The 27,273-nt window shown below is 40.7% G+C and overlaps 2 protein-coding genes and 1 long non-coding RNA gene across 3 annotated transcripts in view; 1 reads left to right on the top strand and 2 right to left on the bottom strand.

Annotated features, from left to right (window-relative positions):
• Window positions 1-120: 120 nt before the first annotated feature.
• CTBS (chitobiase) lies at window positions 121-12,715 on the bottom strand. The gene is made up of 7 exons (XM_020795045.3): window positions 12,416-12,715; window positions 7,655-7,793; window positions 5,989-6,197; window positions 3,675-3,846; window positions 2,495-2,592; window positions 2,227-2,388; window positions 121-478 (listed from the first exon to the last, which is right to left on the bottom strand). Exons 1-7 carry the CDS (start codon window positions 12,563-12,565, stop codon window positions 284-286), a joined length of 1,125 nt encoding a protein of 374 aa, XP_020650704.3. The 5' UTR covers window positions 12,566-12,715; the 3' UTR covers window positions 121-283.
• A 1,096-nt stretch (window positions 12,716-13,811) lies between these two features.
• LOC110079758 (vitellogenin-2) overlaps window positions 13,812-27,273 on the bottom strand; it is a 47,689-nt gene continuing 34,227 nt past the window's right edge. Inside the window, exons 22-31 of the mRNA XM_020795077.3 lie at window positions 26,275-26,438; window positions 25,232-25,447; window positions 23,692-23,834; window positions 22,786-22,924; window positions 20,571-20,706; window positions 20,126-20,312; window positions 18,861-18,955; window positions 17,476-17,573; window positions 17,194-17,350; window positions 13,812-14,119 (exon numbers count right to left, since the gene is read on the bottom strand). Coding sequence (XP_020650736.3) covers window positions 14,097-14,119; window positions 17,194-17,350; window positions 17,476-17,573; window positions 18,861-18,955; window positions 20,126-20,312; window positions 20,571-20,706; window positions 22,786-22,924; window positions 23,692-23,834; window positions 25,232-25,447; window positions 26,275-26,438 — 1,358 coding nt within the window. The 3' untranslated portion in view covers window positions 13,812-14,096. The remainder of the gene's footprint in view (window positions 14,120-17,193; window positions 17,351-17,475; window positions 17,574-18,860; window positions 18,956-20,125; window positions 20,313-20,570; window positions 20,707-22,785; window positions 22,925-23,691; window positions 23,835-25,231; window positions 25,448-26,274; window positions 26,439-27,273) is intronic.
• LOC144588793 (uncharacterized) lies at window positions 17,346-23,195 on the top strand. Its single transcript, XR_013544501.1, has 2 exons — window positions 17,346-19,060; window positions 20,194-23,195. It is a non-coding gene; the product is annotated as an uncharacterized LOC144588793 (long non-coding RNA).

The following is a 27,273-nucleotide window of genomic DNA, read 5'->3' on the forward strand; positions in this document are numbered from 1 at the left end:
GAGAATGCTACAAAAGTGAGATTAGATACAGAACGGCTATTTTCCCTTCCATTTCTCTCCCCCCCCCCGGCCCCATTCTGTGGAATTCAGGTACAGTAGAAGGAAAACACAGACACAAAGTACTTGAAAGTAATTTTATTCACTTATTCATTTGTTTGTACTTCACCCTTCTGCCCATAATGCAATCATTGAAAAGAATGGATTAAAATTATCAAAATACATTTTTTTAAAAAAGGAAAGAATACTACATATAAGTTTTATGTGGCATACTATGGATAGTCTCTTATGGTCCCTCCGGTGTCAAGGCTTCCCACATTGCTTCTGTTTGGTATTCGGCTACAGAGCCTCCAGAATAGTTAAGGCAATCGCCATTCCACATACCGATGCCTCTTAGGCCAGCTTCTGTCACGTAATCTGCCTTCAGAGAAATGCTTTTAGGATTATCAAACCACACTTGATGGAAAGCACCATTTGGAGCCTACAAAAGAGTGTAACAGAGAATATGTTAACATGGCTTTATGGATTCTGTAAAGACGGCTGTACAGTCAGAGGTTGGGAGTAAAGCCCCAGTCTCCACCTCATGCCACCAGGTCGCACCAGACCCAGAAATGGATAAAATTTGCCATTTTAAAAATGAAAAACTGAACAGGGATCTGAGGGTCATATTTTGACCAAATTAGGGCACTTTTTGTTTTAAAAATCTGATTTAAAAAAAAACGGCCACTGTTAAGCTTTTGGAAAATTGAAAAATGAAATGCTTCACAAATTTAAAATGCTATATAAACAACATGATAATAAGCAAACAATTACATTTGAACACAATCCTAATAGTTTTGTAAGTTAAAACCTATGAAATCAACTATGATGGCATGTGAATGTAATTTGGTCAAAACAGTTTGGTATATTTGCAAGATGTGTGGATGTTCCCTGACACTCAGAAGGACTACATTTCCAGACGTTTCTCCCTTGGAATAAATATCTAGCTGAGCTGACAAAAAACATTTTTTATTCCAACAGGCCCTTGGTACGTAAGCTAACCTGAAAGCAGGTGTGATTTGTTTTAACTTGTTGGCTCATCTTTTAAGCTCATCCCCTGCCCCCAACCCCAGCTTTGCATTTTACCGTTGTTTTATTTCATTTTATGTTTTTGTATTATTGTTGCTAGCCAACCTGAGCACTGTTTTGACAGAAAGGAAAGATCCAAATTCCATAAGTACAATGTTGGTAAGCAATTTGCTGTCTTTTGGTACGACATTATTTGTCTGGTTTTACATTATTTTAAAAATGACTGTTTTGATTTTTTAAAAAAAACTGACTTAGTGATTATGGAAGTAATATAGTGTATCATTTTTAAAAACAAATAAACCACATGGAAATGACACAACACTGGGAAGCTAGTCCTCCTTTAATACATACATCACTAGAAAAGCTGACGTAATTAATAATAAACATTCACAATGTTTATTATTAAAGAAAAGGAAGGGAAAAAAGCCACATCTTTTTTTAACAGTTTCATGTCGTTCTCTGAATTCTTTTCTATTAGCAACCTGTTTGTCTGGACAAGGATATGTGAATTAGTTGTTGTGTAGCTGACATATATGCAGGGGGATTTGGGAGAGAAAACAGGGATTATCTCTCCGGATACATCCTGTAATATCCAGTGGCCAAAATTCTGTTGTATAAGTTACTTTTTCAGAAGGGCAATGACATCAACAGCAAGGAAAGATTTTTCAGAAATTAAATACTTCCTCCTCCTTTCCTGCAACTCATCCAACTTGCAAGTTATCTATCTATAACCAACAAGCCAGATAGAGGAATTATTGAATTCTCAAAGCTCTCCACTGCCAGCTTTTGACATAATAGAATATGTTGTTCTGGAAAACCCAAAGGATTTACCACATTGGTCCTGCTAGAGCAGTGGTTCCCAACCTTTTTTGAGTTGTGACACCCCCCCCCCCTTTTATAATAGCCCAAGTAACCCGCAACCCCCTGCCATGTTTGCATAAAAAGCCATTTTTAATGGAATAAAGTCATCACATATAAGGCGACCCTCAACCCCTCAGAAAACTTTGCGACCCAACTGGGTCATAACCCGCAGGTTAGAAAATACCTAACTAAAGTGACTACTGTATTGCGACCTCTAAATTTTTATTTTCCCCGCTACTACCTGGTGAATTTATTTAAAGAAATGAAATAATTTTGAGAAAATAAATTGCTATTACTTACTTTGTATTCCAAATATGGTGCTTCATAGTCCTCATCCCACAGGATCCCAGAAAGAGAGGTATCTACCCGATCCATGATGAGTTTATAGGGGACCTGGCGCCCCGCTGCATCACTGCATGGAGCCCCTCGGAAAGGGACTTTTGCTATGGAACACACATGATCCTGAAGAAATGCAAGTCGTGTTAAACAGATGTACAGTGTTCGAATTGCCAAAAGAAGATTAGTGTAATTTCGACATCCACAAAAATACAGTGTGTCTTTCTCTTACCTCAGATAAGCTTAGGCAGGTGTAATCATAGCCGTACCATGGGACACCCATCACAATCTTCTTCGGATCAATGCCCATGCGGATGTACTGTTCATATGCTATTAAAAAATTCATATAAAACATAAAAAAAATTACTTGTGTGCTTTTCAGTCTTTCTTACTAATCCTAATTTCCATGCCTACATGTATGTGTTACTGTACATGAAGACCTCAAATGCATTCTTTTTAAGAGAAATAAATAAAATGTTTGCTTAAAGCAACGATAAGCATAGTTTTAGTTGTGTTACTTCCTCAGAATACTTTCTAATAACTGTGCAAGACAATGCCTGCGCATGGTATAGCTGCAACTCTCAATTCCTCTTGCCTCCTTAAGATTCCTTCATCTATGCAGAACTTGAAAGAACTGTCCATATAAAATAAAGAAGCAAGCTAATGAGATAAATCTTGTTTTGGTATGTACAAACCTACAGTACTCTAAAGCTGAAGAGGTAAACAACATTAAAATGCATAATTGGGTTTTTTAGCAATTAATTAGAGTAAGAAGCTTGTGAAGGTCTTATTTTCAAAGATATTTTGAATATTTAATTATAATAATCATGTGCCATCAAGTCAATTCTGACTTATGGTGACCCTTTCCAGTTTGGGGGTTTACCATTCCTTTCTTCTGGGGGCACCCTGGGATTGTGTAGCTTGCCCAAGGCCACCCAGGATGGCTCCACTCACAGGATGCACAGTGGGGGATTGAACTCCCACCCTCTAGTTCTATACCAGATGCCTAAACCACTGAGTTATATTTAGTCAAGAGTTTTTGATTCGTTTTGAATAGAGGGGAATTCACTATGGGAATGACTAATGGAGGATGGGTTCTCTTATTTATTAAATATGGCGACATAAGCTGTTTGCTTGCATTGATTAAGAATAAAGACTATGCCACTGCTTGAAGAATTATCAGCAGCTAGGCAGTATTTCCCATTTGTGACAGAAAGGCTGAATAGGAATTATTATTGAACGGATCAATTGGATCCCCACTGCAAATGGCCCCACTGACTCACTCCCAGGTGTGTGCGCAGTCCTGTATTTTATAAATTTACCATACAGTATCCTTTAATGTGATGGATTATACACAAAGCAGAAATGGTCTTATTTTTTATCTTTTAGTTTTTCTCAATTCTGGTTCTTACCAGCTATGGTTTGGTTGTATGGAGCATTGGCTCTTGCTATGCAGTCTGACCAGACTTGACTCTGTTCATCATATGACATCACAAACACGAAATCACAAGATTCAGCAATCCCAGTGTAGTTGTAACACCTTTTGTCTATGCAGTGGGGAGACCAGGCTATATCAAAAGTTACCTGCATAAGAAAAGAAAACACAAATCGATCTCTCAGAATGGGCTTTGCTAATACAGCTTTGCATAGAAGCCCATTAAAAATATTACTAATTAAGGAAATCCAGGTGCTTTCAAAAGAGATTGTAGCTTAGGCACTATAATGAAGCTAAACCAGACTTGATTTTCTGAGAACTAGTTTACAGACTCAGAAAGGCATAATGCTTTTTTCATGCTACACTGCAGACATTTAAAGGCAGCAGAATGTATTTCGTCGTTCGTAGTAATGATTTATTGAATTTAATTTGATTTCTATGGGAGATGAATACTACTGGTCAGAATCCCACTGGATATTACATTTATAGGTGGAATTACTTGCTTTGTCACAGCCAATTGACAAGGTGCCTGTTGTGTGTCAGCTGCATTGCCCAGTGGCGTGCCCAGCAGCTTGTCAATGAGCTGCAGCTGTTTCCATTATTCACCTTTTCTGTGTGTTAAATATCCAATGTGATTTTGACCAGTGTTTGCGAATACAAGTACAAAATAATATATGCACCATGCAATAAGATGAAATACTCTGTACATACACATTTTTATAGCTATAGCTATAGCTATGAGCAGAGCTTTCTTGGGGGGACGACAGACCTGCATAAGTTGTTCGGCATTAAATCAAAGGCAGTCCTTTAGCCATTGACAGCAGCCTATCAAAAGCTCCCGGCACTTCCTGTTTTGATGCCCACCTGTGTTTTAAGGAGTTGCCAAGTATTTAGCAAGCCACACAACATACAACTGGGAAAACTGTACTTATCATAGTGTGTCACAAGTTAAAACAAGATGATCTGAGACAGGAGCTTAGAGAAGTGACTATTTTTAGTTTACTTATACTGTATAAACTACAAAAAGTCACAAACTTTCACGTATGTCAATCACCACATGCCTTAGGTCTACTATTTTAATCATGTGAACTGCTGTTATTGCTATTTTCTTGTTAAATGTAACTTAAACTTACTTTAAAAAATTAATTAGGTGGAGGAGCACATTATTCAGTTATGTCATCTTCTAAAACACTAACCATTGCTGTGAGTTTTAACTGAAATCTATTCCACCCGACCCAGATTTAAATACAGTGGTGCCTCGCTTAACGAGCGCACTGTTTAACGAAGAATCCGTATAGCGATCCCTTTTTGGGGATCGCTATACGGATCAGCCCCAATCGCCGCACTCGCTTTGCGACGATTGGGGCCTCCGGCGGCCATTTTGGAGCCGCCGAACAGCTGATCGGCGGCTCCAAAATGGCCGCCGGATTACCCGAAATGGCCCCTATCAGTGTTTTCGCACCCTCCCCTTGCTTGCGACGATTGGGGCCTCCGGCGGCCATTTTGGAGCCGCCGAACAGCTGATCGGCGGCTCCAAAATTGCTGCGGATGGCCCGAAATGCCCCCCCGCAGCGTTTTCGCGACCTCCGTAAGCAAGGGGAGGGCGCGAAAACACTGATAGGGGCCATTTCGGGTCATCCGGCGGCCATTTTGGAGCCGCCGATCAGCGGCTCCAAAATGGCCGCCGGAGCGAAAACATCGCTGGAGGGGTACGTTTCCACGCTTATTGGAACGCATTAAACTAAGTTTAATGCATTCCAATAGGCTTTGCTTACCCGCAAAGCGATGTTTTCGTATAGCGAAGGTTAATCCGGAACGGATTAACCTCGCTACACGGGGCACCACTGTACAAAAAACTGCAACTGTGACTCTAAATGCAAATCTGAATGACCTTCCTGAAGTACCATTTATTCCATGTTGAATGTGTGTCCACCAGCAGTGTTTTCATCACCATCATAGAACTGCAGAGCTAGAAGGGACCCTCTGGATCATCAAGTCCAGCCCCTGTCAAGTGGGGATTCCAAGCCAACCTCTGGCTCTGCATCCAGATGTCTATACCACTAAGCTATCCAGCAGTTCAAGTGTGGTAATGTGTTTTAAACTGCTTCTTAAATTTTTTTAGGGGAAATTGCATTAAATTGGTGTTTCGCTAACTTGATGTTCTACAATGTACAACTTGATGATCATTTCTTGATTCTGAGATCCTTTGAGAAGATTTCGTAATTGTAAATGCAACATTCTGATCATGTATATAAACAAATCAAGCAATTGGATATTTTTTAAATGTTTACCTGAGATCCAGGAATTGCTTTGTGAAAAGCTTCTGTTGTTTCTTTAACCAAAGCTGTTAAGGCATCATATTCTGGTGAAGACCGGGCAACCTCTTGCTCAATGTCTATATTGATTCCATCCATGTGCTGTTTTTTTGCCAGGTCCACCTGTTGTTTTATCCAGGCTGCTCTGGAGGCAGGATCAACAATTTTTGTGACAAGAACATCTCCTAAAGAACAAGTGGTGATTAGGTGATTGTGGTCTACAAGGGGAAAAATACTGTTTTCTTAATATACTTAATCATCCTAAATATATTTAATCATAAATATATCCCACTCATCTCCACTGGATTTGCTTTGTGATACTATATTTAGAAGTACAGCCAAAAACATTTATTTCATACTTTCCATATCTAGGTACATTGATCCTCCCTTTGAATCAAAGTATCTAGATATACGGTAGATCCAAACTAAAGCAATGTTGGAATTAAAAATAAAACCCACAGTGGACTTAACAGCATGGTCTGTTCCCACTAAATATTAGTTGCATGGAAACTGACTCAGAGAATTTGCAATAAGCATATTGTTAATGAATTATATGGTTTATAAAGTGACCCATATCAAAGATTTAAGGGTGATGTTCAATACAATAAAATTACCAGATACAAGCGAAAAAGCCTGTAAAAACAAATGTATTAATGAACAGGAAATATGTGTTGGAAACTGCTTGTCAAAAAAGGAAGGTTTTCAGCAAAGACTGAAAACAGAGAAGTGTGGATGCCCTTACCTAAAGGACGGGCACTGCATTAGATGGGAACTGGTAAACAAAAGTCAATTGCATGAAACAATCCCTGGCCACATAGTTCAAGGATTCAAATGCTGCCTAGTATCCAAATGCTGGCAGAATTTTACCATGGGGAAGCTCCCATGTTACCAGTGAAAGCTCAGCTCTTCACAGAAAATGGGATCTGGCCTCTTTCCGGAACAGTTCTTTGTACATACAACGTGTCAGCAGGGCAGAGTTTGCACAGGGCAGAATTGCTGAACGAGAAGGTTGGATGAGACAAGAAAATATATAGTGAATCCATGACCGCTTTAGCAAGAGGTCACAAATACAAGCATGAAGTGATGACTTGAAAATCTGTGCGCAAAGAGGGAGTGAAACAAAAGTAATAGTAGAAGGGGCTTCAGATGTTGCTTAAAACACAGTTTCAAAGTTATAGGACATGTTACTGAACTTTTGTGAACGTATTGATGATCAGACTTCACATACTTGTCTGCTAAGCTTTCTCTTTTATTTTGCTGACAGCCCTGGACTGATTTGCTGACATCATTGCTTAGTTTGGATCAGAATCTGGCAAAGTTTTTTTTTTTTTTGATCAGACCTATGAAAATCCCCCAACCAACTCTTGCAGTTGCAGTCCCCAAAGGCAAGTTTTCTAGGCTCTAGTCTGGATGACCTCCATGCTGCAGGATAGCAAAAGGAGTGGCTTGTAGCTCTGTATTCTGACTTTCAATGACATTCTGGCACCCTGAAGACCAACACATTTACTGTATTTCTGTGTGAGCTTTCATGGATTACAATCCACTTCCTCAGACACATGAAGCATAATAAGGTTTGCACACACAGACTACATGGTATAAAGGGGAAAGTGAATAAAGCCTTATTACCTTGGTTAGAACATACCTTTTAAAACGACTCTAGCTCCTCTTGAGTGTGCATAACACATAAGCTCAGGATCATATTTTCCAAAAGTTGCAACGGTTGTAATGTGTGTCCAGTTATAAAACCTCCAGGTTGACCCACCAATATCGAATACTAATACCTGCAATGGCATGCAACATAAATCCATCTGCCTCTTTCTCTCAAAAGCATGACACACTTTCTCTCTTTATTTATCTCATTAAACTATGTGCCTTATTTAGTAAAGTTCTAGCCTTCATTTTGACTGTAATCCTTGAGACAGTTTATAAACAATATTAGAACTATCACCACACAAATACTCTATATTAAAATACAGCAAAACCGAGCCAATGGCTTTAAATATCAGCAACAAAATGCAATTAATAATAATAAAAATAAAAACTCCACTAAACACCAGGTAAATTTTTTATTTATTTATTTGATTTATACCTCGCCCATCTGGTCTATTCGACCACTCTAGGCGGCAAAAAATAAATGTATTTTACCTAGTACCCCAATACAAATCTATAGTCAAATGCTAGGTCAACGTTTTGAATTCATAGAAATAGATGACCCATGGAAAAGGGATCTAAACAACCTGAATGTTGTATATGACTTGAATCTGATTATCCAGTAAAAGTATGGGATCAAAAGTTAAATACTTTTGCTTAGCTGAACCTATCAGTTTGAGGAATGGAATGTTTTCTTAAGAAAATTAACTACAATTCAGAGTCAACTAACATAAAGCACATGGCTGATACCATTAATTATTCCCCATTTTATTAATAACCATAAGACATTTTGTAATTTTAAGAAATACTGTGTAAGATTCAATCTATTTCCTAGGAAATAGTAGACAAACATTTGCAGCTTTTTGATCATAAGATGGGTTTCCCATCTGAATATTTTAACAAGTTAACAGCTAACCAGGAGAAGGATATTATAAGCTCAACCTATATTCTTGGGAAATGACAGGCAGACATTTGGGCATGAACATGCAGATGAAGAAATCTGATCTGACCGTTTCAAACAAACAGCCTGCTAGACGAGGAGTCTCTTAATTGCTTTTCTTCTAATAAATACCTGCCCCAAATCTTCTCAGTAAAAGCGGCGATTCTAGTTCAGTATTACTCCTTTTTTGCTCCTATTTGTCACTTCAGCTGGGAGAGACAGCGTGTCTTGACAATTGGTGGATGGAAGATACCATTTAAATTATTGAAACTATATTGAATGGGAGACAAAGAACGGCAGACTGTGCCAAAATGCATTGGGAACTATTTTGTAATACCAAGGACTTTCTTAACAACACACGTGTACTCAAAAATAGGTCCCACTGAATTCAGTGGATCCTCTCCTCAGGAAACTGAGTAGAAGATTGTTTGCTTTTTCACCCATTAGCCTGGCATTTAAGTTCTATCTCTAACTGACATAATCCCTCTTTGTAAGATATCCTGAACATGTGAGATTTAAAATAGGGCATAGAGATGGGGCTTGCCTGTGCTGTTCCCAATTCTAATATGCCGAATCACACTGCCACAGCACCTCATATCCTCAGACATTATGCGTGAAGCACCAAGGTCAGCAGGATGTTGTCTTCATGTTCCCTTGAAAATAAGCCGGACTCCCAGTTTGATTGAGGAACCCTGACAGACTTCAATATAGCAAAGCTGAGTATTTGAGAGAGCAACATGTATAGGTGTACTGGAGACACAGGGTTATACTGGCCCTAAGGTTTGAATCTGACACATTTAGGAAAACTCCTGGAAAAGTCTACATTTTCCCAGAAACAAACAAACAAACAAACCAAAAAATTACTGAACAGATGAGCAATTTTGGTTTTTAATAATTTCCTTCCCTTCATTTTTTAAAGAAAAGCTTCTTAGGCAAAACTCTTCAGGAAGCAAAGAATTCAAAACTTCACATACACCTCTATATAAACACCAATCTCAATAGAAATCTCAACTGCCTTGGCAGTTCTTTTGGTGTTAAAGATGTCACCCTTCCATTTCTTAAAAGAAAGAAAGAAATCTGGCCTGTGTTTGTTGACTGCGAATTTCAAACACAAGTAAATGATCCATGAGTTAATCTGAACAGTTAGGCATTGAGACAACGAACAATGACCAGCTACTGTTAAGAAATGTGGCATTAAAGCACAGTCTGATGGGGCAGCCTAAAGGACCAGGGTGGACGGGGGTGGGTGTGTTGGCGGGCAGAGTTAAGTCCACATTTTTTGTGTCCGTTTCTTACTCGTTTGTTTCTTGGAGTGCCTAAGGGTGCAGCTATCAGCGTAGTCACCCCAGGCTGGATTGAGCTAAACAAGATTGTTTGAAAGTGTGGTCCGAGATGTGTATAACAATCCTTGCCTCCATTCTCAAGGATAGGGTGGTTTCAGTGCAGGAAGCGACACCACACCCCAAATAGACTTCATTTAGCCTGTTTCTTCCTCTGAGCCTCCATGCCTCCCTATCCTCTCCTATATCACTTCTACCAAAGGTGAGGAGGAAGCTGATCTCTCCCCCCCCCCCACCCAGCCTACTGTTAAGTGACATATGACTGCATTGGCTGCCCACCTAAGTTAAACAGTGCTGGAGTGTAAGGAAAGGAAAGGAAAGAGGGGTGGATAGGGGTGGATAAGGGCTGGTCTGGTTCACTGTTTCCTGTATTTTATGTGGTTGCCAGAAAAAGGAACAAACCTGCCTGTTCTCAAACCAGACCAAACTATGGGCCCAATTACTGTCTGATCACAACACAAGATGCACTAGTAGTCGCTACCAGGATTCATGCTGCAGATGAGTTATGATATTTTTCATTTATTTTTCCCATTTAAGAATTGCTTGTGCACGTGGATGTTTAAAGAGCTAATTTCCTGAGTTGACAAATAAGCATCTGAGGAACCCAAGAGAAGCCTGAAATGAAAGCTAAGATAAGCCACGTTGTGGCTTCATTTGTTTCTAGCACCATACCTTCCTCAGCATATTAATTCTATCGATGTTTAGAAAGGACATAGGGTCTGGCCTGGTTAAGACTTGGATGGGAAATCACAAGGGAATCCCATGGATCTCCCACTGGAGCTACAAAAGAACGCTACATAAAATCATGGAGCAACGGGACCAGTCAGAGTTGATAAATACTGGACAAAATGGACCAACAGCCCAACTTAGTATAAAGGAGCTTCATTTGTTCCTTCCCATGTTCCTGTCTTACCACCACCTATCATCATCACCATCATCATCATCCTAGAACTGCAGAGCTGGAAAGGATCCTGTTGATCACAGAGTTTAGCTTCTATCAAGGAATCCCAACCTAAACTACTGAACTATCCAGCAGTTCTATGACCAATTTAACAGTGGATGCCCTTCTCTGATGGCTTCTTCCTTGAACACAGAATTTGATGGTGGTGTGGTGGTGGTGGGAACATATTCCAGACAACATAATCCACCATTTGTAACCCTTCATTTTTTTGGCTGCTTCTTCTGTTTTTATTTTTTCCAGAGAAAGGATTGGGGACTTGTTAAAGAGAAACCAATGGAAGGGTTGCACAATGCTGGTTGTTGTAGTGGGAGCCCAATGTGTGGCAGCACTCATTAAAACTCAGGGAGCTCCCGCGAGGGCTTTTGCCATGCAATTTCACTGCCTCCTTCATGAACGTTTACAGGAGGTCCAGACCGTTCTGTTAGTTGGCATCCAGCTAAAATTTTCCAATTATTTCTTCCCATTCTTTTCATGACCAAAAAGGGGGCCTTCTTGTTAGAGTGCTTCTATCTTCTATAATCAAAAGGCACTGTGCTGCTATCATTCCACAACAAATGAACCTTAATATGTTTTCCCCCCTGTTAAGAGGAAGGAGAGAGAGAGAGAGAGAGGAAAACACGGGAGGGCTACAAATTGAAGACATCTGAACCTCCCATAAGCTTCCATGAATGAGGAACATCATGGCACAGTGAAAGGTTTGTTTGGAAGAAACCATGAAACCCATTAATGAAAAAAAAAACACCAAGAATAGCTGCAGAACGGTCTGGATCCAATTAATGAAGAGTTCCAGCTAGAAGAGACTTAGTGGATCAATGAGATTTACCTTAGAGTTAGCTGCCCATGTGGCAATCTATTCAACAATTCTACTTAAGATGATTTGAGTCAATGGCTTTTCAATTTGAGCAGTGGGACCCTTCTATTTTGTAGCCCCCACCGCTTCCTAATGTAGATTTTTAGGGGCCTAAATAAAGATATCACCTGTTCTACATCTGGATTGCGGAAAGCAGGGGTTCTCAACCTTGGGTAAGGGGGTGTTCTTGGACTGCAAATCCCAGAAACCTTGGCCAGCACCGTAGGTGGGGAAGGCTTCTGGGACTTGCCGTCCAAGAACATCTGGGCTACCCAAGGTTGGGACCCACTGGTGTAAAGGACCACAGGGCTCTGTCTCTTGTTTTTAAAAGAACGGGCAGGTTTCCACAAGGGAAGCTGAGTTATTTTTAATGTCTTCCTCTCTTAACACTTCCTGTGCCTTTCACTGCTGACTGGGAGGCAGGCTTTCAACGGGGGATACGTTTCCCGGCACGAGGGCGCAGGAGTGGGTACAAAAAGGCGGGCAAAGAGGAGGCGGCCCTCCAGTTCGTCTTAATCCATCCCACCCCCACCCCAATTCCCAGCGTGACCGGGAATCAAACGGGTGATCGGGGAATCCCTTTACGCCACAGCCCCCGAGCCCTCCCCGCCTCTCCTCTTCCCGGTCCAGAAGTGGGAGAGCCCTCGGTCGCGCCCGCGCACCTCGAACTCCCTGGTGCCGGAGATGGGGGTGCAGAGCGCGGGATCCTGACAGGGACAGGCGCTGCCGGCGCCCAAGCGCAGCTGCTGGAGGAGAAGGAAGAGCGCGGCCAGGAGGAGTCGCACGCCCGCGGTCCCTCGCAACGTCTCCATGCTGCCGGAGGAGGGCACCCAGTCGGGGGAAACCGCCTCGCCTCCGCTCCGCCCCTGGCTCTGGCCCTGCGCGCTTCGCGGGGAGGATTCAATCGTCCCTCGGGCGTAAGAAGAGGCCGGGGCGCCCGGGCGCCGGTGCCTTAAAGAGGAAGAGAAGCCGCCCCCGGTTGGCGCCGCCCAGAAAAGGGCTGGGATCGCCTCGCGGGGGGTGGGAAGGATCCGGATTGATGTCTGCAGCAGCCACCACCACCCCCGCCTGTGGTAGGCTTGTGAGCGCCGCTTAGTGGGGTGCTCCACGCCGGAGGGACGCTGGTGCCCGCGGTTGCCTAGGCAGGGCAAGGTTTGACGCAAGGGTGCAAAAGAAGGGCTTTAAAACCGGATGCCTTCCTGGAAGAAACACTGAATAGATACCCCTCCCGATTTTGCATAATTGTGTTTCTCTGTGCAGGGTCTCCGCGCCCAGATCGGATCGCTTGGCCCAACCAGGGCGGACCCCTTTGAGGCCGTGGCTTTTACGCAACTGTTGACTACTCAGGGGGGCAGACCCTCTTGGTTGGACTCGTGCCCCGTGAGCCGAAACCGAAGCCTTGCCGCCGGCCCGCAGCAGGCCTGTCGGGCAGACGGTGGTTCCCTGCCTCCCTGGCGTCTGTCTGGGCGAGGGCCCTTTCCCTAAACCTTTGGGGGAAGGAAAGCCCCTTTGCTTTGAATAGTGGCCGTTGTGTAAGAGAGAGCCCTGTTAGCCTGTGCGAGCATTAGCGGTGAAAACGGAATAAATACTTTTTTAAAAAATCAAAAGAGCACATATAAAAGACAGAAACGTGGTGGCACCTCAAAGACTGCTGTTTTTTAATGTGAGCTTTCATGAACCAGGCCACTTCCTCAGGCCCTCAGCCTGGTGCAATAGCGAGCTGGAGTTAAACAAGCGCTCCGGCCACCTCCACGTTTCGTCGGACACAGGCTTCTGCTCCTCGGAGGTGTGTGTGTATGTCTTCTAATGGACAACTCGATTTAGGCGCCTACGTTTATACCCGTGTGATCAACTGTCAAGTCAAGCGTGGAGAAGAGATTTCTAGTTTTCGTTTTGTTTGCAAAAGAAAATCAGGGGTACCTAAGATGGAAATAGACGGCGCTTCTCTAGTCTAAAATTTCATTTCCTTGGATGGATGCTTGTTCATTAATGCTAGGAGCTGTGCTCTTCGTCATAAAAAAAGAAATGTAATATTTCAAAAGAAAATATGCAACTATGTTGTGCTTAATTATTTACTGAATGTCTTTATCACAGAGATTTTTCCAAGGCACTGGCTGTAAGGACAGTGAATATTCATCATTAAATGGGGCAAATGATGGCGACAGCTTTTCAAAATAATTCCGTCCATGGCCTCTCAGAACTACATCTGCCTCAGAAATAAAAACCCTGGGGCACTCCAGTTCTCTGCCATGTCACATCAAGCTCTTCGTTGTAGACCTTCCTGTGTGAGTGTCCGTGGTCTTTTCCATATGCTTCCATTCCTGGTCTGTGCTCCTTTATTCATTATTGTGGAATAGCAGCAAATGCTTGAATAAAAAGAAAAAGAAGTGTGGTTGCGATTTTATGCTATTTTTATTTTATTTCCTCCTGCTTACTCATCTCACAAGCTGACCATCTTAAAACTGACTTCTTTTAGAAAACTTCACCTTACGTTGAGCACTGATAATACATTTACCTCCACGCTCCAATTAGTTTCAATCGGACAGACAACAGACTGGACTGCAGTAAACATGGGTTACAGCATAAGTAATTAATACTTTGTGGGCAGGTCTCCAAAAAAATCCATGAGAGTTTGTCATCCCAGTTCAATTATCACATGGTGGGTTTGTTGTGTTCTGTCTAGAAATGGCCACGAATCAGAAAAACTGGGTGATTTATTTTGATTCATGATTTGTCAATGTCAATGAATCACAAATTATGAATTTATGATTTTTTTTCTGATGAATCGACAAATCAATTTATCAATTCATTTTTACTCTAAAACACTATAAAGTGGCCTCCGAACCACCTAGAGACACCAAATTCACAGGGAAGCTTTCCCTGACTCCCCCTCCCTTTTAATAGAAGGGAAATTACAAATAACAAAATTTAAACTAAAATACAGAGTCAATGGTGACTACGCACAATACACATAGAATATTTCCCACCCGTGCCTCCTTGGACTAGGTGACCAATAATACCAGTCTGTATCCCTTTTCACCCCATTCATCTCCAAAAATACATTGATTCTTCTGCTGGCATACAGCCTTTCCCCTTCAAAAGGACATATTCCAAATATAAATTCCATACCATTCCTCGTGTTTTCATTCCACATGTTAACTTATCATTAATTGATAAGCTCCACATTTCTTTATACGTCTTCAAGCTTGATTTATCGCTTTTCCAGTTCTTTGCAAATATTAACCTTGCTGTCGTAACCGTTATAACAAGTAACTCTTTCTGATCTTTTTTCAAATGGTCATTCTTAGTTATGTTCAGGAGGGCAATAATTGGAGATATCTAAATATCCTATCCAATAATTTTTCTAATTTCTTTAAAAACCAGTGCCCATTCTTTATTTCACATGTCCACCACATATGCATATACAGTACAGTAGATCCCTTTCTCCTTTTTGCATCTCCAGCATTGAGATGGTATGTTTTTATTTATTATGTTCATTCTTACTAGAGTTAAATACCATCTCCACGCTAACTTATAACAATTTTCTTTTACCCTTATAGACATATCCTTCATTATTCTTTGTAACCATATCTTGTTCCAGTCCTCTCCTTTACTCTCTTCCTCAAAGTCTTCCTGCCACTGGTTTTTCCTCCTTGCTTGTTCAAATCCTGAATGTAGTAAAATGCTATAATTACACTAACCAGCCCTCCATTCTGTCGGAGTGTTCTGTCATTTCCAGTTCCCTCCATATTAGGTTTCTATTGTGTACTATAATATCTGGTATATGCCTAAATTAACTTGCAATGTAATACAATTTAATATTAGGAAATCCAAGCCCTCTTTTTTGTGGAATATACCATAACCTCTTATTGATCCTTGTTCGCTTGTTTCCATTGCAATAATTATTTATTAACTTTTGCCAGTCTTTCAAATATCTTTCTCCAATCTTTATTGGGAGCATCCAAAATACAAAGTTAATTTTAGGGATAATCTTCATTTTCCATAATGCTGTTCTACCAAACCAAGACAATTCAAATTTTTGATACCAGTTTATCTGTTCATTAATTTCTTTCTTCAATTTGTCCATATTTAATTTAATTATATATTGTAAATTCCATGTAATATAAATGCTTAAATATTTAATTACATTCTCTATTCTTCCTTTAATTTTTTTTAGGTTCCCTCTTGTCTACTGAATGATTTAATAACATACATTTGGATTTCTCCCAATTCTCTTTCAAACCAGTTGTTTCTTCAAATAAATTTAAATGTATTCTGTTTTTGTGCAATGTTTCTTTTGGATTTTTAATTATTAATAATGTATCATCTGCAGACAAGTTTATTTTATCCTCCTCTCTTGTATCTACGCCTTTAATTAAATGATAATCTTTAATTATTTGTGCCAGCACGTCTATTACCAGTGTGAATAAAATTGGAGATAGTTTGGGTTTCGGACATCTGAGTTAAAAACCCACCAGGAGCCCCCCCCCAAGAAAGTCCCCCTCCCCGGCACCCAGAGACACCAAAATCACAGAGAGGCTTCTACTGACTCTCCTCTGCAGTCTCACCAAGTTTGGTGAAGATTGAGTTTTTTAGCAGCTGGCTTGGGAAACCCCATCTTCACCAAACTTGGAGGGATTGCAGAGAGTCAGAATTTTGGTGTCAGTAGGTACCTGTGGGGGCATTTTATAGCCAAACAAATTGACAAATCAAAAATTGCTAAACATTTGTTGATTCGTATTCATTGGGGGCATTGATATGTACGGATATGAAACAACAGATTAGCAATTTTTGAACAAATTTGGTGATTCATTTTTTAAATTCATGCCCATTTGTAATTCTATGCTGTAACATGGAATGGGAGGAATTTTCATGTGTCACTACTTCCTGAAAAACCATAATAATGGGCCAAAGATTTTTTTTAACATGGCCTTCCCTGCCACACCTGTAGATATGGGAAGAAGATACTATGTGTAATTCACAGTATTGTGTTATTGTTGCAGTTTTTATTTAAATAAAAACTTATGTCTGTATTTCTAGGTAGACATTCTGGCACCTGATGTTGTACAGTATTTGGAATTTTGATTATCATGGTTTTCTAATTTTTTTAAAAGTACTCACATTTCTCTCTCTTATGTTTTGGGCCCTCCTAGTGCAATATAATAGATGAGATAAAACCTTAAAGTATGGGCTTGTCTATATACCTGTTCTGGAATGGGCTGAAGCAGGCTAAATAGAATTGCTAGGATGTCCAGAATGCCCTCTGGTGCAGTCTTTCCACCCAAATGGCATACCAACCCCACATGATCCTTTTTGTCCCACTGCCAGTGAGGAAGATTTGTTTGTATGTTTTTCTTAATTGGTTCTTGACCAATCAGCAAACGTGTCTGATGGTTGACTATGTGTCCAAATGTATAAATATTGTGGAAATGTTGCTAACCTGTGACCCAGTCCTCTGGAACCACCCAAGACTGGGCAAAGCTTTTTGCATTTTCAGCTATGTTTCCATTGGGCATCTTGTATTCCTGTTCATACTCAGCATCATATCTTCCACAAATTCCACAATTTTTCCCACTCATCCAGAAAGGTACTTGAATCTGCATGAGAACACAATAAAAGTCTGAGCAGGGCTGACCATATATATATACTTTAAAAGCGATCCAAAGCATTAGGAACAGGGCATAACAAAAAAAGAACAATGGGCAGGGGAGAGGAAGTATACCTTTAAATTGTTTCCATCATAAAAAAGCTTTTCAATGCCGTTTTCTGGGGCTTTTAGTAAGAAACCATTCTTATCGCAGTTGATGAAGATATATCCACCTGTATCCAGAAAGCAAAGTTATTTAGTATCTCAAAGATGGTTGTAATCATAACTCATATAATTATTCCAGTACAGTAGACTGAGGTATCTGCAGGGGATTGGTTTCAAGCCCCCTACTGTAGATACTGAAAAGGTGCCTAATAGTAAATGCTATACATACCGTATTTTTCTGTGTATAAGACACTGCTTTTCCCTAAAATCATTACATTGAAATTTGAGGCGCATCTTGTACATGGAAATAAGCTGAGGAGAGAACAAAATGGGCCCGTACCTTGCCTCTGCAAACAAGCTTCCTTCAATCATGAGGCTTAGCTTCCTACAGTCAGGAGACTTAGCTTCCTCACGAGCCTTATGGAACTGATGTCAGCTGATGCTGAACAAACCAATTGGAACATACTTCATTGGAGGTGGAGCTGTAGGCAGTGCTCAGATACAACAGGGACTCGTAATGTCCAAGCGTTCTAAGCCCAGATGCTGAATACTCAAAGCTAGGTTTTCTTAATTTGGGGGTTAGAAAAGGGGGGGGCATCTTATAAATGAAAAGATACGGTAATGTGTTCTCTTTATCTAGTGACCAATTCTGGTAAATACACCTTGGAAATACATATCATGTATTTCTGAGTTTTTTATTCACTATTTCAGGCAGTGTATAAGTGAATATAAGATTCCATGGACGGGGTGTGTGTCCTACTATAATTATGAAAGCCAGCCATTTGCAGCTGAAATGCTGTGGCTATTCATGTGACAGTTGCACAAGCTGGGATTCTCTCCACATGGTATTATGAGTATAAAATGTTGGCTGAAATCCTGTTGTGCAGCTCCTCATGCACAATGGGAATGATATTTTTGGCAGTGGCAGTTTGCTGCTGATTAAAGTCTTCCTTTTGTGATTTCAGGGTGCACATGGCTCATGCATGATGCAGTGAAGTCATAAATTGAGGTATTTAATGAGTGGTAATATGCTAATGTTGATGATGTCATACCTGTTGTGCAGGCATACCCTACCCAATAGGATTTTGGCCATTAATTGAATAAATATAATATTGGGTTTAGGATTCAAAAATCAACTAGTTAGCCAAATACCTTTTTATTCAAGTAGTCTTTTGGCAACTGGTTGCTAAGGGAGGGGCTTTTTACTAATTGGCATTAGACATTTTGCTTCAATATCTGACCATATTGTGTGTTTTGCTTGTAATATTTCTCCCATCTCTGAGCACCCATGCCATAGATAGGTCAAGTGGATTACAGTTTTCTGAGAAAGACAGAAAGGACGTGGAGTTACATACCTGACGTGGAAACGTAAGGGAGATTCTCTTCCGGAATTTCAGTCCCATTAATCCGCATTTGAACGTGACCATTTGAAGAAAGCACGTCAACATCACTTCAAACAGAACAATCTGGTTTAATTAATGCGATAACACATGCACATCCTGCATTTCAGAAAAGCATGTACTGTACACCCAAAATGGGTCCCTGCTGTATAAAGGTACTGTACTTGCATTGATTGCTATCCAGCTGTGTCCCTGGGCCAACCCACAGCTTTGTGGAGAGTTCCATAAAGAGAAGACACGGACAATGTTTTTAAAAGACAATTAAAAACTTGGATATTTAGGCAGGCTTTCCCTCCAGTCAGCTAAGTCTTTTTCTTTCTTCTTTCCTTATCCTACCCCATCTTGGTAATTTTTTTTCCTAAATTAATTGTCTTAATTAATATAGTAATTGTATTTTTAATGATTATATATATTTTATATTGATTTTTATGTTGTAAGCCGCCCCGAGTAGACATGGTCTAGAGGGGCGGGGTATAAATAAACAAACAAACAAACAAACAAACAAATAAATAAATAAATATTAAAAAAACATGTGATGTCTTCAAATTCCTCTTTCTGCAACCCATCGCCACTCTGCCGTGGTCCAAAACTTGATGGAGGAGATGTGAAGGGGAGGGAGGGGAATGTTCAGAGGAAAGATGGGATCAAGAGAAAACTACAATAGGGCCCCCATATCTGAGGGGAATTGACTCCAACTGTGTTTGCTGAAAAACACAGAATAATATTTTTATAGCAAGTGCTATACATAGCATAGTCTCTGCCTCCAGTTAGTGGCTAGTTCTGGTAACTTGAGTATTAAAAATATGTGTTTTTTTTGAGGGGGAGAAGTTTTTCTTTTAATATTTTAAACATTTCCAGACTGTGGAAATGTGAATCAGTGGATACTGATCCCATGCACAAGGGGGTCCTATTGTACCTACCTCCTGCTTCCTACTGATAGATACATTTGCTAAAAGCCTTCCATCAGCAAGGGGAACTTTAACTAATTTGCTATATGCCACTGAAATGATGACTACTTCCTTGAGTGTAATCAATTTACCATTGGACACTGAATTATAATGGTTTTACTGCTTTATTTAAAATCCTATACTTGATGGCAAAAGTATGTAATTCAGGGAGTGTCTAATGTAACTGCTCTTGCTGCTGATCTTATTACAAATCCCCATTCATTAGCTGGTTTCTTAGATTTTGAGCAGCTTAATTTTGAATGCATTACTTACAGATTTGCAAGTTTGATATGGATGATTTTCAAATGACTGGGCTGTTCCACTTTCTTTGCAATCACCAGAAACTTCATTTCTGAGCTGCAGTCCCAGGCTAAAACATGGTACGAACTTGTGGGCATGATATACTGAAAATTCACTCCATTAAAAGTTGTGACACTGTCTTCGGATACTGAACAGTGACCTGAAAAGTAAACACTATCAGCAGTAATTTCTAATTTTTACAGTTAATAATTCTGACAATATAAACATTCTTATGTTTTCCACAGTCAGTTTCCAAATCTGAAAGTGTGTCAGCGCATTGTGTAGGCTGTGAAAGAGGTGACGAGACTCTCAGAGGTTGAGGGGACCCAGATTTCCTGGGTTTCATTTTTTTTATACCTCTGGTTAAACCAGACTTTGCATATAATGCTGGAAGCAGGAGGACAATTCTCTTACTAACCTTTCAGGTTTTCAGCAACCAAGGTTGGCAGATAAGAGACAAAGTCCCAAGCACGGGATGGGACAGCTAAAGCTTCTGTATGTTGGCGCACAGGAAGTGAAACTGGGAACTTGATGTTTGTGTCATAAATTGTAACCTGGAAAAAAAAGAATTACTTTAATATGCCTGTAATATTTCTTGACTTCAAGGCATAGCAACAAAGGGCGGGGTTAGACTTTGTTAGAAATGTGAAGTGAGTAGAATCTAGCTACATCAAAATTTAGTAATACATGTTTAAACATGTTTTTACAGGTCATGCATATCTTAAAAGAAATAGTTCTCTAGGATTAAGCTGAAATTTTGCTGTCGTGGACAGGTAACATTTCTGAGCAGCTTTTAGTACGAGGTCAGGATTGCTCCCTTTCCCTGGCAAAGCAACTACCAAGGGAAGAGAAGAGATGCCACACCAGTGAGACTTTGGGCATGCTGCTGCAATGAGTCTCAGTGAAATCGAGGGAGCTGTGAGTTTAAAGAGACCAGGCTATCGTGATGCATTGAGCTGTATCCAAACCCACTGCTCTCCTGGCAAGAGAAGAGGCACATCATGCTCTGTAGCTTGTGCCTTGGAGTCGCCGCAGCCACTTTCAGGGACTCGATACGCAGTACAGCATGAACTACCCACTCCCCTCTTTTCACCCCCTGCCCCTTTAATTTTGGCTCAGCCTGAGCATCCCACAAGCTTTCCTCTTTTCAGGTCCATAATCCTTGACCAAGGTTTCTATATCGTTTGGAAGCAGAATAAATAGTTCCTTTACTTGCTCTTCTTATTAATCACCTGGCAGAGTTCTTTCCTATTTTGCCACATACAGTGGTGCCTTGCTAGACGATTGCCTCGCGGGATGAAAACCCGCAAGACGATTAGTTTTTGTGATCACTATGGTGCCTCACAAGATGTTTGTTTTTCTATGACAGTGCTTCGCAAGATTTTTTCTTAGACCAATGCTTTGCAAGACTTTTTTTTAGACCGATGCTTCGCAAGACTTTTGTTTTAGACCGATGCTTCGCAAGACTTTTTTTTTGAGACCGATGCATAGGGAACCTCGCAAGATGATTTTTTCACAAGACGACAATTTTCGCAGAACGAATTAAAATTGTCTTGCAAGGCACCATTGTATATTCTTGGAGGTCACCGCTAACCTTCTTCCCATCTACAGCATTCCTTGTAGATTTGGGAAGGAATGATCTTGATTGTAGAGCTAGTGTGACTTCGTGGCTCCTGTCATGGGTAGTTTGATTTTATTTGCTGATCTGTTTGTCTATTTACTGAAGTGAGAGGAACTGCAGTTTAACAGTGCAAACAATTGGCAGTTAAGTCATTGAAATGCCCAACTGGCACAAAGGTACTTACGCCATATATGTACCATTGATAAAGAGAAATACTGCTGTTGTTGGTATAAATTAACAGTATCATCTCCAGAGAGTAAAGCTGTCACCAGTCCTTTGCCTCAACATGGTCAAAATCATGAAGGGGGAGCAGTATGTCTTGGGCCCATCTTCACTGTCCTGCCTCACCAATCCTGCCTTCACCATCCATACCTTGTGGTTGGACACGTGATCTGAGGACCCTGGCTCTCTCGTTATAGGTTCTCACTGCAATTTACAGCCTCATTATTCCAGGTTTGAAGTTAGGCACGTCAGCTCTTAAATCCCAATGTGTGAACTGTGGGGATCGAGAGCAGCGGAGGGTCTCAGGGGCAAGACTGGTAGAGACTTTCACCTCTCTCACTTCTCACCATTCTAGGGACATAAGGGAGAACCAATGAAAAGGGCTTACATCCTCCTTGAAACCTGCATGATGGACTTTCTATGACTGACGGAAACACCATCAATTCCTGGAGGATGTGAGACCAAATGAGAAAATTCAGTTAATGTGTCATTAGAAGGAGAGCTCTCTTCTAATGCAAAATACTTTGCCTTCATTGACATTTGGCAAATTAGCCTGCTTTTGTTCTATCTTTGGTCAGCTGGAAGAAAGCATAGCTTTTTTCTTTTTTCCATGCTTGATGCCTCAGCCATGTAGCACTTAAAAGATCTGCCTGTCTGGACAGATAAGAGGAGGACATTTTCAACTCTCTCACTGTGAGTTCTGATAAGTAGGCACAAATCACTTTAGCTGACACAGGGTAGTGTCCTCCCCACTAACAATAATGACAACACCACAAAGAAAAATATTTACATGAGGTAACCTGAGAATAAGATCACAGGTTCTTGGAGACACGAGAGCCACCACTGCAGAAGCTTCTTGTGGAGGATTTTTCTGTTCCACTTCAGACCATCCAAGCATATAGGCAGTACCTGGGATAAATGTCAAAAGCCTAGAAGAAAATTGAGGAGAAAAAATTTATAATCATAACTGGTCAAATAATTCAGCAGACAGTTTAAGGAAAGCAAATTCAGTGGCCTATGGAATGGAAAAAGTTTTGTCCACAGCCGGATTCTTGTCACTTTCAATGAGAAACTATCAGTAGAGTCTCATCTGACAGGATAAGAGGAAGAGTTATATATTTTAATTAAATTGGTTTTGTCTGGGTTGTAAACAGACAATTATTTTGCCTCTGGCTGAACTAGCTTTCTCCTGTGTTGCTCCCCCAGTGTAGGTAGTATATAATTGAAAAATATTTTAAATGCATCTCCCTTAGAATGCAAATTGTTCCCTCCCTCTGCTTTTAGGAAGGCTCTGAAGATCCATGGTTTCAACTTGGCCTTTTCAATTGTTTTGTTTTAACTTATTTTAAATTATATTTATTACCCATAAAGAGTACTACTTTTAGTGGGGGGGAAATGAAACAAACAAACAGGGTTAAACCGCTGTACTGCAGCCAAAACTGTGCTCACGACCTGGGGTTCAATCCCAGGTAGCGGCTCAAGGTTGACTCAGCCTTCTATCCTTCCGAGGTTGGTAAAATGAGTACCCAGCTTCCTGAGGGGGCAATGTATAGCCTGCATAATTAACTTGTAAACTGCTCAGAGAGTGCTTGAAGCACTATGGGGCGGCATATAAGCAGCACGATTTGCTTTTTGCTTTGCTCAGTTTCCATGCAAAATCTGAATGCAATGTTCAATTGCTTTTTAAATCTCTTACTCCCTTGCCACATCTTCTATTTGTGGAGGAATGCTGGGCCATTCCACTTTAATTTGCATCGCCGGATAACCAGAAAACTGTCCATATGCAATATTTCCTTCAATCCTATAGTCTTGGCAGTCTTGGCCCCATTTCAGGTAACCCTATAAAGAAGCAGATAGTCGACAATGAATTATAATCATTATATGAGCTACAATATTGCAGTTATGACTGTGTCTTTTTCAAATCATTTTATTGCACTCCTTCCCTGCCTACCAAAAATAATTTTACCCAAACTATAGTTCTGGACCAGATCATTTATATTGGTAACAACAATCTTTGAAAGGCAAATACGATTTCCCATCCTTTACAGCCAAAGGATATATTGGGGAATTTCACTTATGTAACTGGACTAAGTGAATGTTGACATACAGAGCATTGATGTCAGACACACATGCATTGACAAGGAAGCATTAAGAGGTGGTCTGTGGGTGAAATAAGCTTCCTTTTCCCACTGGCCTTTTTGCATTTCACGGAAGATTTTGCTCAGCTATCTTAACTCTGTAGTGCGTCAAGAACACACATACAAAGGAGCCACAGAAAGGCAAAGCCAAGACTGTTTGGCCCTTTCTAAGTGAACTTTGGCTCACCAAGAGTGATTTGTGCATCTAGTCATCTCACAATGACTTCCCAGAGTGGCTTCATGCACTTTGTGCCAAATAAGTTGGACTCATGGACAAATACTAAGATGGCTGATAATATTGCAAGTGCTAAAAAATTTGAAACTGACAGGAGCCTAATAAAAAGACAGCCAAGCAGAGCTCCCGCTTGAAATACTGCTGTGACAGAAACAGTAAATAATAATCATCATGTGCCGACAAGTCAATTCTGACTCACAGCAACCCTTTTCAGGGATTTCCAGGTAGACAAATACTCAGATGCAGTTTACCATGCCTTTCTTCTGGGGCACCCTGGGAATGTGTAGCTGGCCCAATGCCACACAGACTGGCAAAGGACCCAGTGCTTGGAAGCAGAAAGTAGCCTATACAACTGAAAAGTGCTTTAGGCATAAACCCAGTTAGAGTAGAATCAATAGAATTTACAAAAATGATGAATTGCCATTTAGCAGGTCTATTCCAGTTGTGACTAATGATCAGATTTACACTGTTTTGATAAAAATCCCTGATGGAATACAAAACAAAAGAAACATCGCACTGCTTAGCAAGCACACCATATAGTTTAGGGAAGTGATGAAGGGGAAATTTTGGAGGTAGCCTTCTATAGTGTTGTGAAGAACAGAAGCCACTGGCGTGAAAGCAATTGCTTGTCCTACTTAGATAGAATTGTCAAATGGAAAAACACATTTAAATTCCATTGATTCTATGGATTTCATTCAATAATTTATGCAAAGTTAATAATTAAAAAGCCCAGGTTGCATAGCACCTTCAGCTAAATTAACACAATTTGAGCAGTATGATTAGAAACATTCCAATATCTATTTGTAATTAATGTTGCATGATTTGATTCAGAAACAAATAGCACCTGTCTTAATTCTTCTTACCTTGGCATGTTGATAGTCAAGAATGGAAACTTCAGCACAGATTTTCATTCTTTTGGATCCATTTAAGTGTGACACAAATACTTGTACTGCAGGTGTAATGGAGTGTAGTTCATCATGTAGAACCAGATGGAATACTGTGCGTTTCCTATCATTCTGGATGGTGCTTAGAGTAGTAGTCAGCCCTGATGATGCCTTACTGTGTCTCAAAAACTGGGGCTAAAATCACAGGAAGAACAAAAAGGAGAATGACAAGCAAAATGGGATGGTGGAATTCAGACCTTTTTCAGTACCTTGCCCTGAAAAACTATATATTACCTACTTCCAAGTAAATAACCCAACATTTAAAAATGCTCCAGTCAAGCAAATAGTCATAGTACAGGGAGCTCTGATATTTATGGGTGGCATGATCTCACAACTTCTATTGACCTGGCTTCTGGAGAGCCCTTGACCTGGGGCCCTCATGCCAAATTTGTTCCATGGCTCAAATTCACCGAAAAACTGACAGGTAGAAAGTGGGAAGGCAGTGTGATGCACATGTTGGAGTGGGACTGGAGATAGTCAGCTTCAGTTCCACGATGAGCCATGAAAACTCAGTAGGTGGCCTGAGGCCAGCCACTCTTCCTAAACCTGAGCTACCTCACAGGATTTCTGAGAGGAAAAAGCAGGCAGGCAGGAGAACCATGTGTGCTACCTTGAGCTCACAGGAGGAAAAGAAGACATATTTTTAAAGCCACTCTGCACATTCCCACAGTGTTGTCAAATTAAACACAATGTTTTGAATGACCAAATAGTGGGAGGTTTCTAGGTCCCAACAATAAGTGTCTTCTGACCAAAGAAGCTCCCCCCTTCCATTTTCTATTGAGGTGCCCCTCTGCAGACCTAGTGCTATGACCTTCCATGAAAACAACTATTGCCACTTGCTGTGACATTTCTTTCCCTTCTGAGGTGTCCTGAGGATGCCTCACCAGCTATCCTCTTTTCCATGCAATTCCTCTCTCTTCCCACCCACCCCTTTTTATTTTCATTTTAAAAACCATACAGACTTGTTCATTTCTTTCAGTCTTCTGTATTTTCTTCTTTTTCCTTTTAGCCTTTCGTTCCTCTGATGAAGAGGACTCAGCATCTCCCTCCCACTGCTGGATTATTTCTGAACCTGCTCTTGATCCTGCTTGAACTTCTAGCTGTAATTTGGTTCTTGCAGCACCTACTATATATAAAAAAGACAGTCACATATGTATCAATGCAATGGTTCTTAAGGATTAAGCAGCTACCGCTGATGCTCTGGTTAGTGGTAACCACTGTTGAACACCACAGGTGTAACTTATCCCACCAATATCCTATCTATGTGGCACATGCAAAATGCAGTAGAATCTGTCCCCCAGCCTGAAGACATTTCTTGAAAATATGTTTCATCAGTATATGTGGGCCTAGTCAACATTCACATAGCATCTACCTTCATTCATGGACTTACACTGGATTGTGCCGCTCTGCAAGCCCACAATCCCCCATTGTGTGATTCCATTGCAGAACATCAGCTATCACACATATGCTTCCTAAGAGAAAGTGCCACCCCTTGTGCCAACGTTTTGCAAGTAGAAGAATGCGCAGACGTGACGTAGGGCCTTTTTGTGTTGTAATGACACAGTAACACCCTGGCCCTCATAATGTATTTGAGATAAACTCTCGCAACAATTTCCCTTCCAATGAAGCTTCTCGCTCAGGAATGACACATAATTCTCTAGCAGCTTATTCTTTAAAAATAAACAGTCTGACTTCATTTATGTCCTTGGGTCCCCAAATATTTCTGGACTACGACTCCCAAAAATCCTGGCCAGCTCAGCTAATGGTGAAAGCTTCTGGGAGTTTGAGTCCGAGAACACCCGGGGAACCAAGGTTGGGAACCACTGTAAATCTACATTATACATATTCAGTTCTTTCGGCAGTAGATTTTGAGAACTGACTGCCATGAATTGGTGGGGGAGATGGAAGAGGGCGGAAAAAGAGGGTGCAGTTTTATAAGCACCATAGTAGAGGAAATCAGA

Source organism: Pogona vitticeps, chromosome 4, assembly GCF_051106095.1.
Source record: "Pogona vitticeps strain Pit_001003342236 chromosome 4, PviZW2.1, whole genome shotgun sequence".
In the NCBI taxonomy this organism is placed as follows: Eukaryota; Metazoa; Chordata; class Lepidosauria; order Squamata; family Agamidae; genus Pogona; species Pogona vitticeps.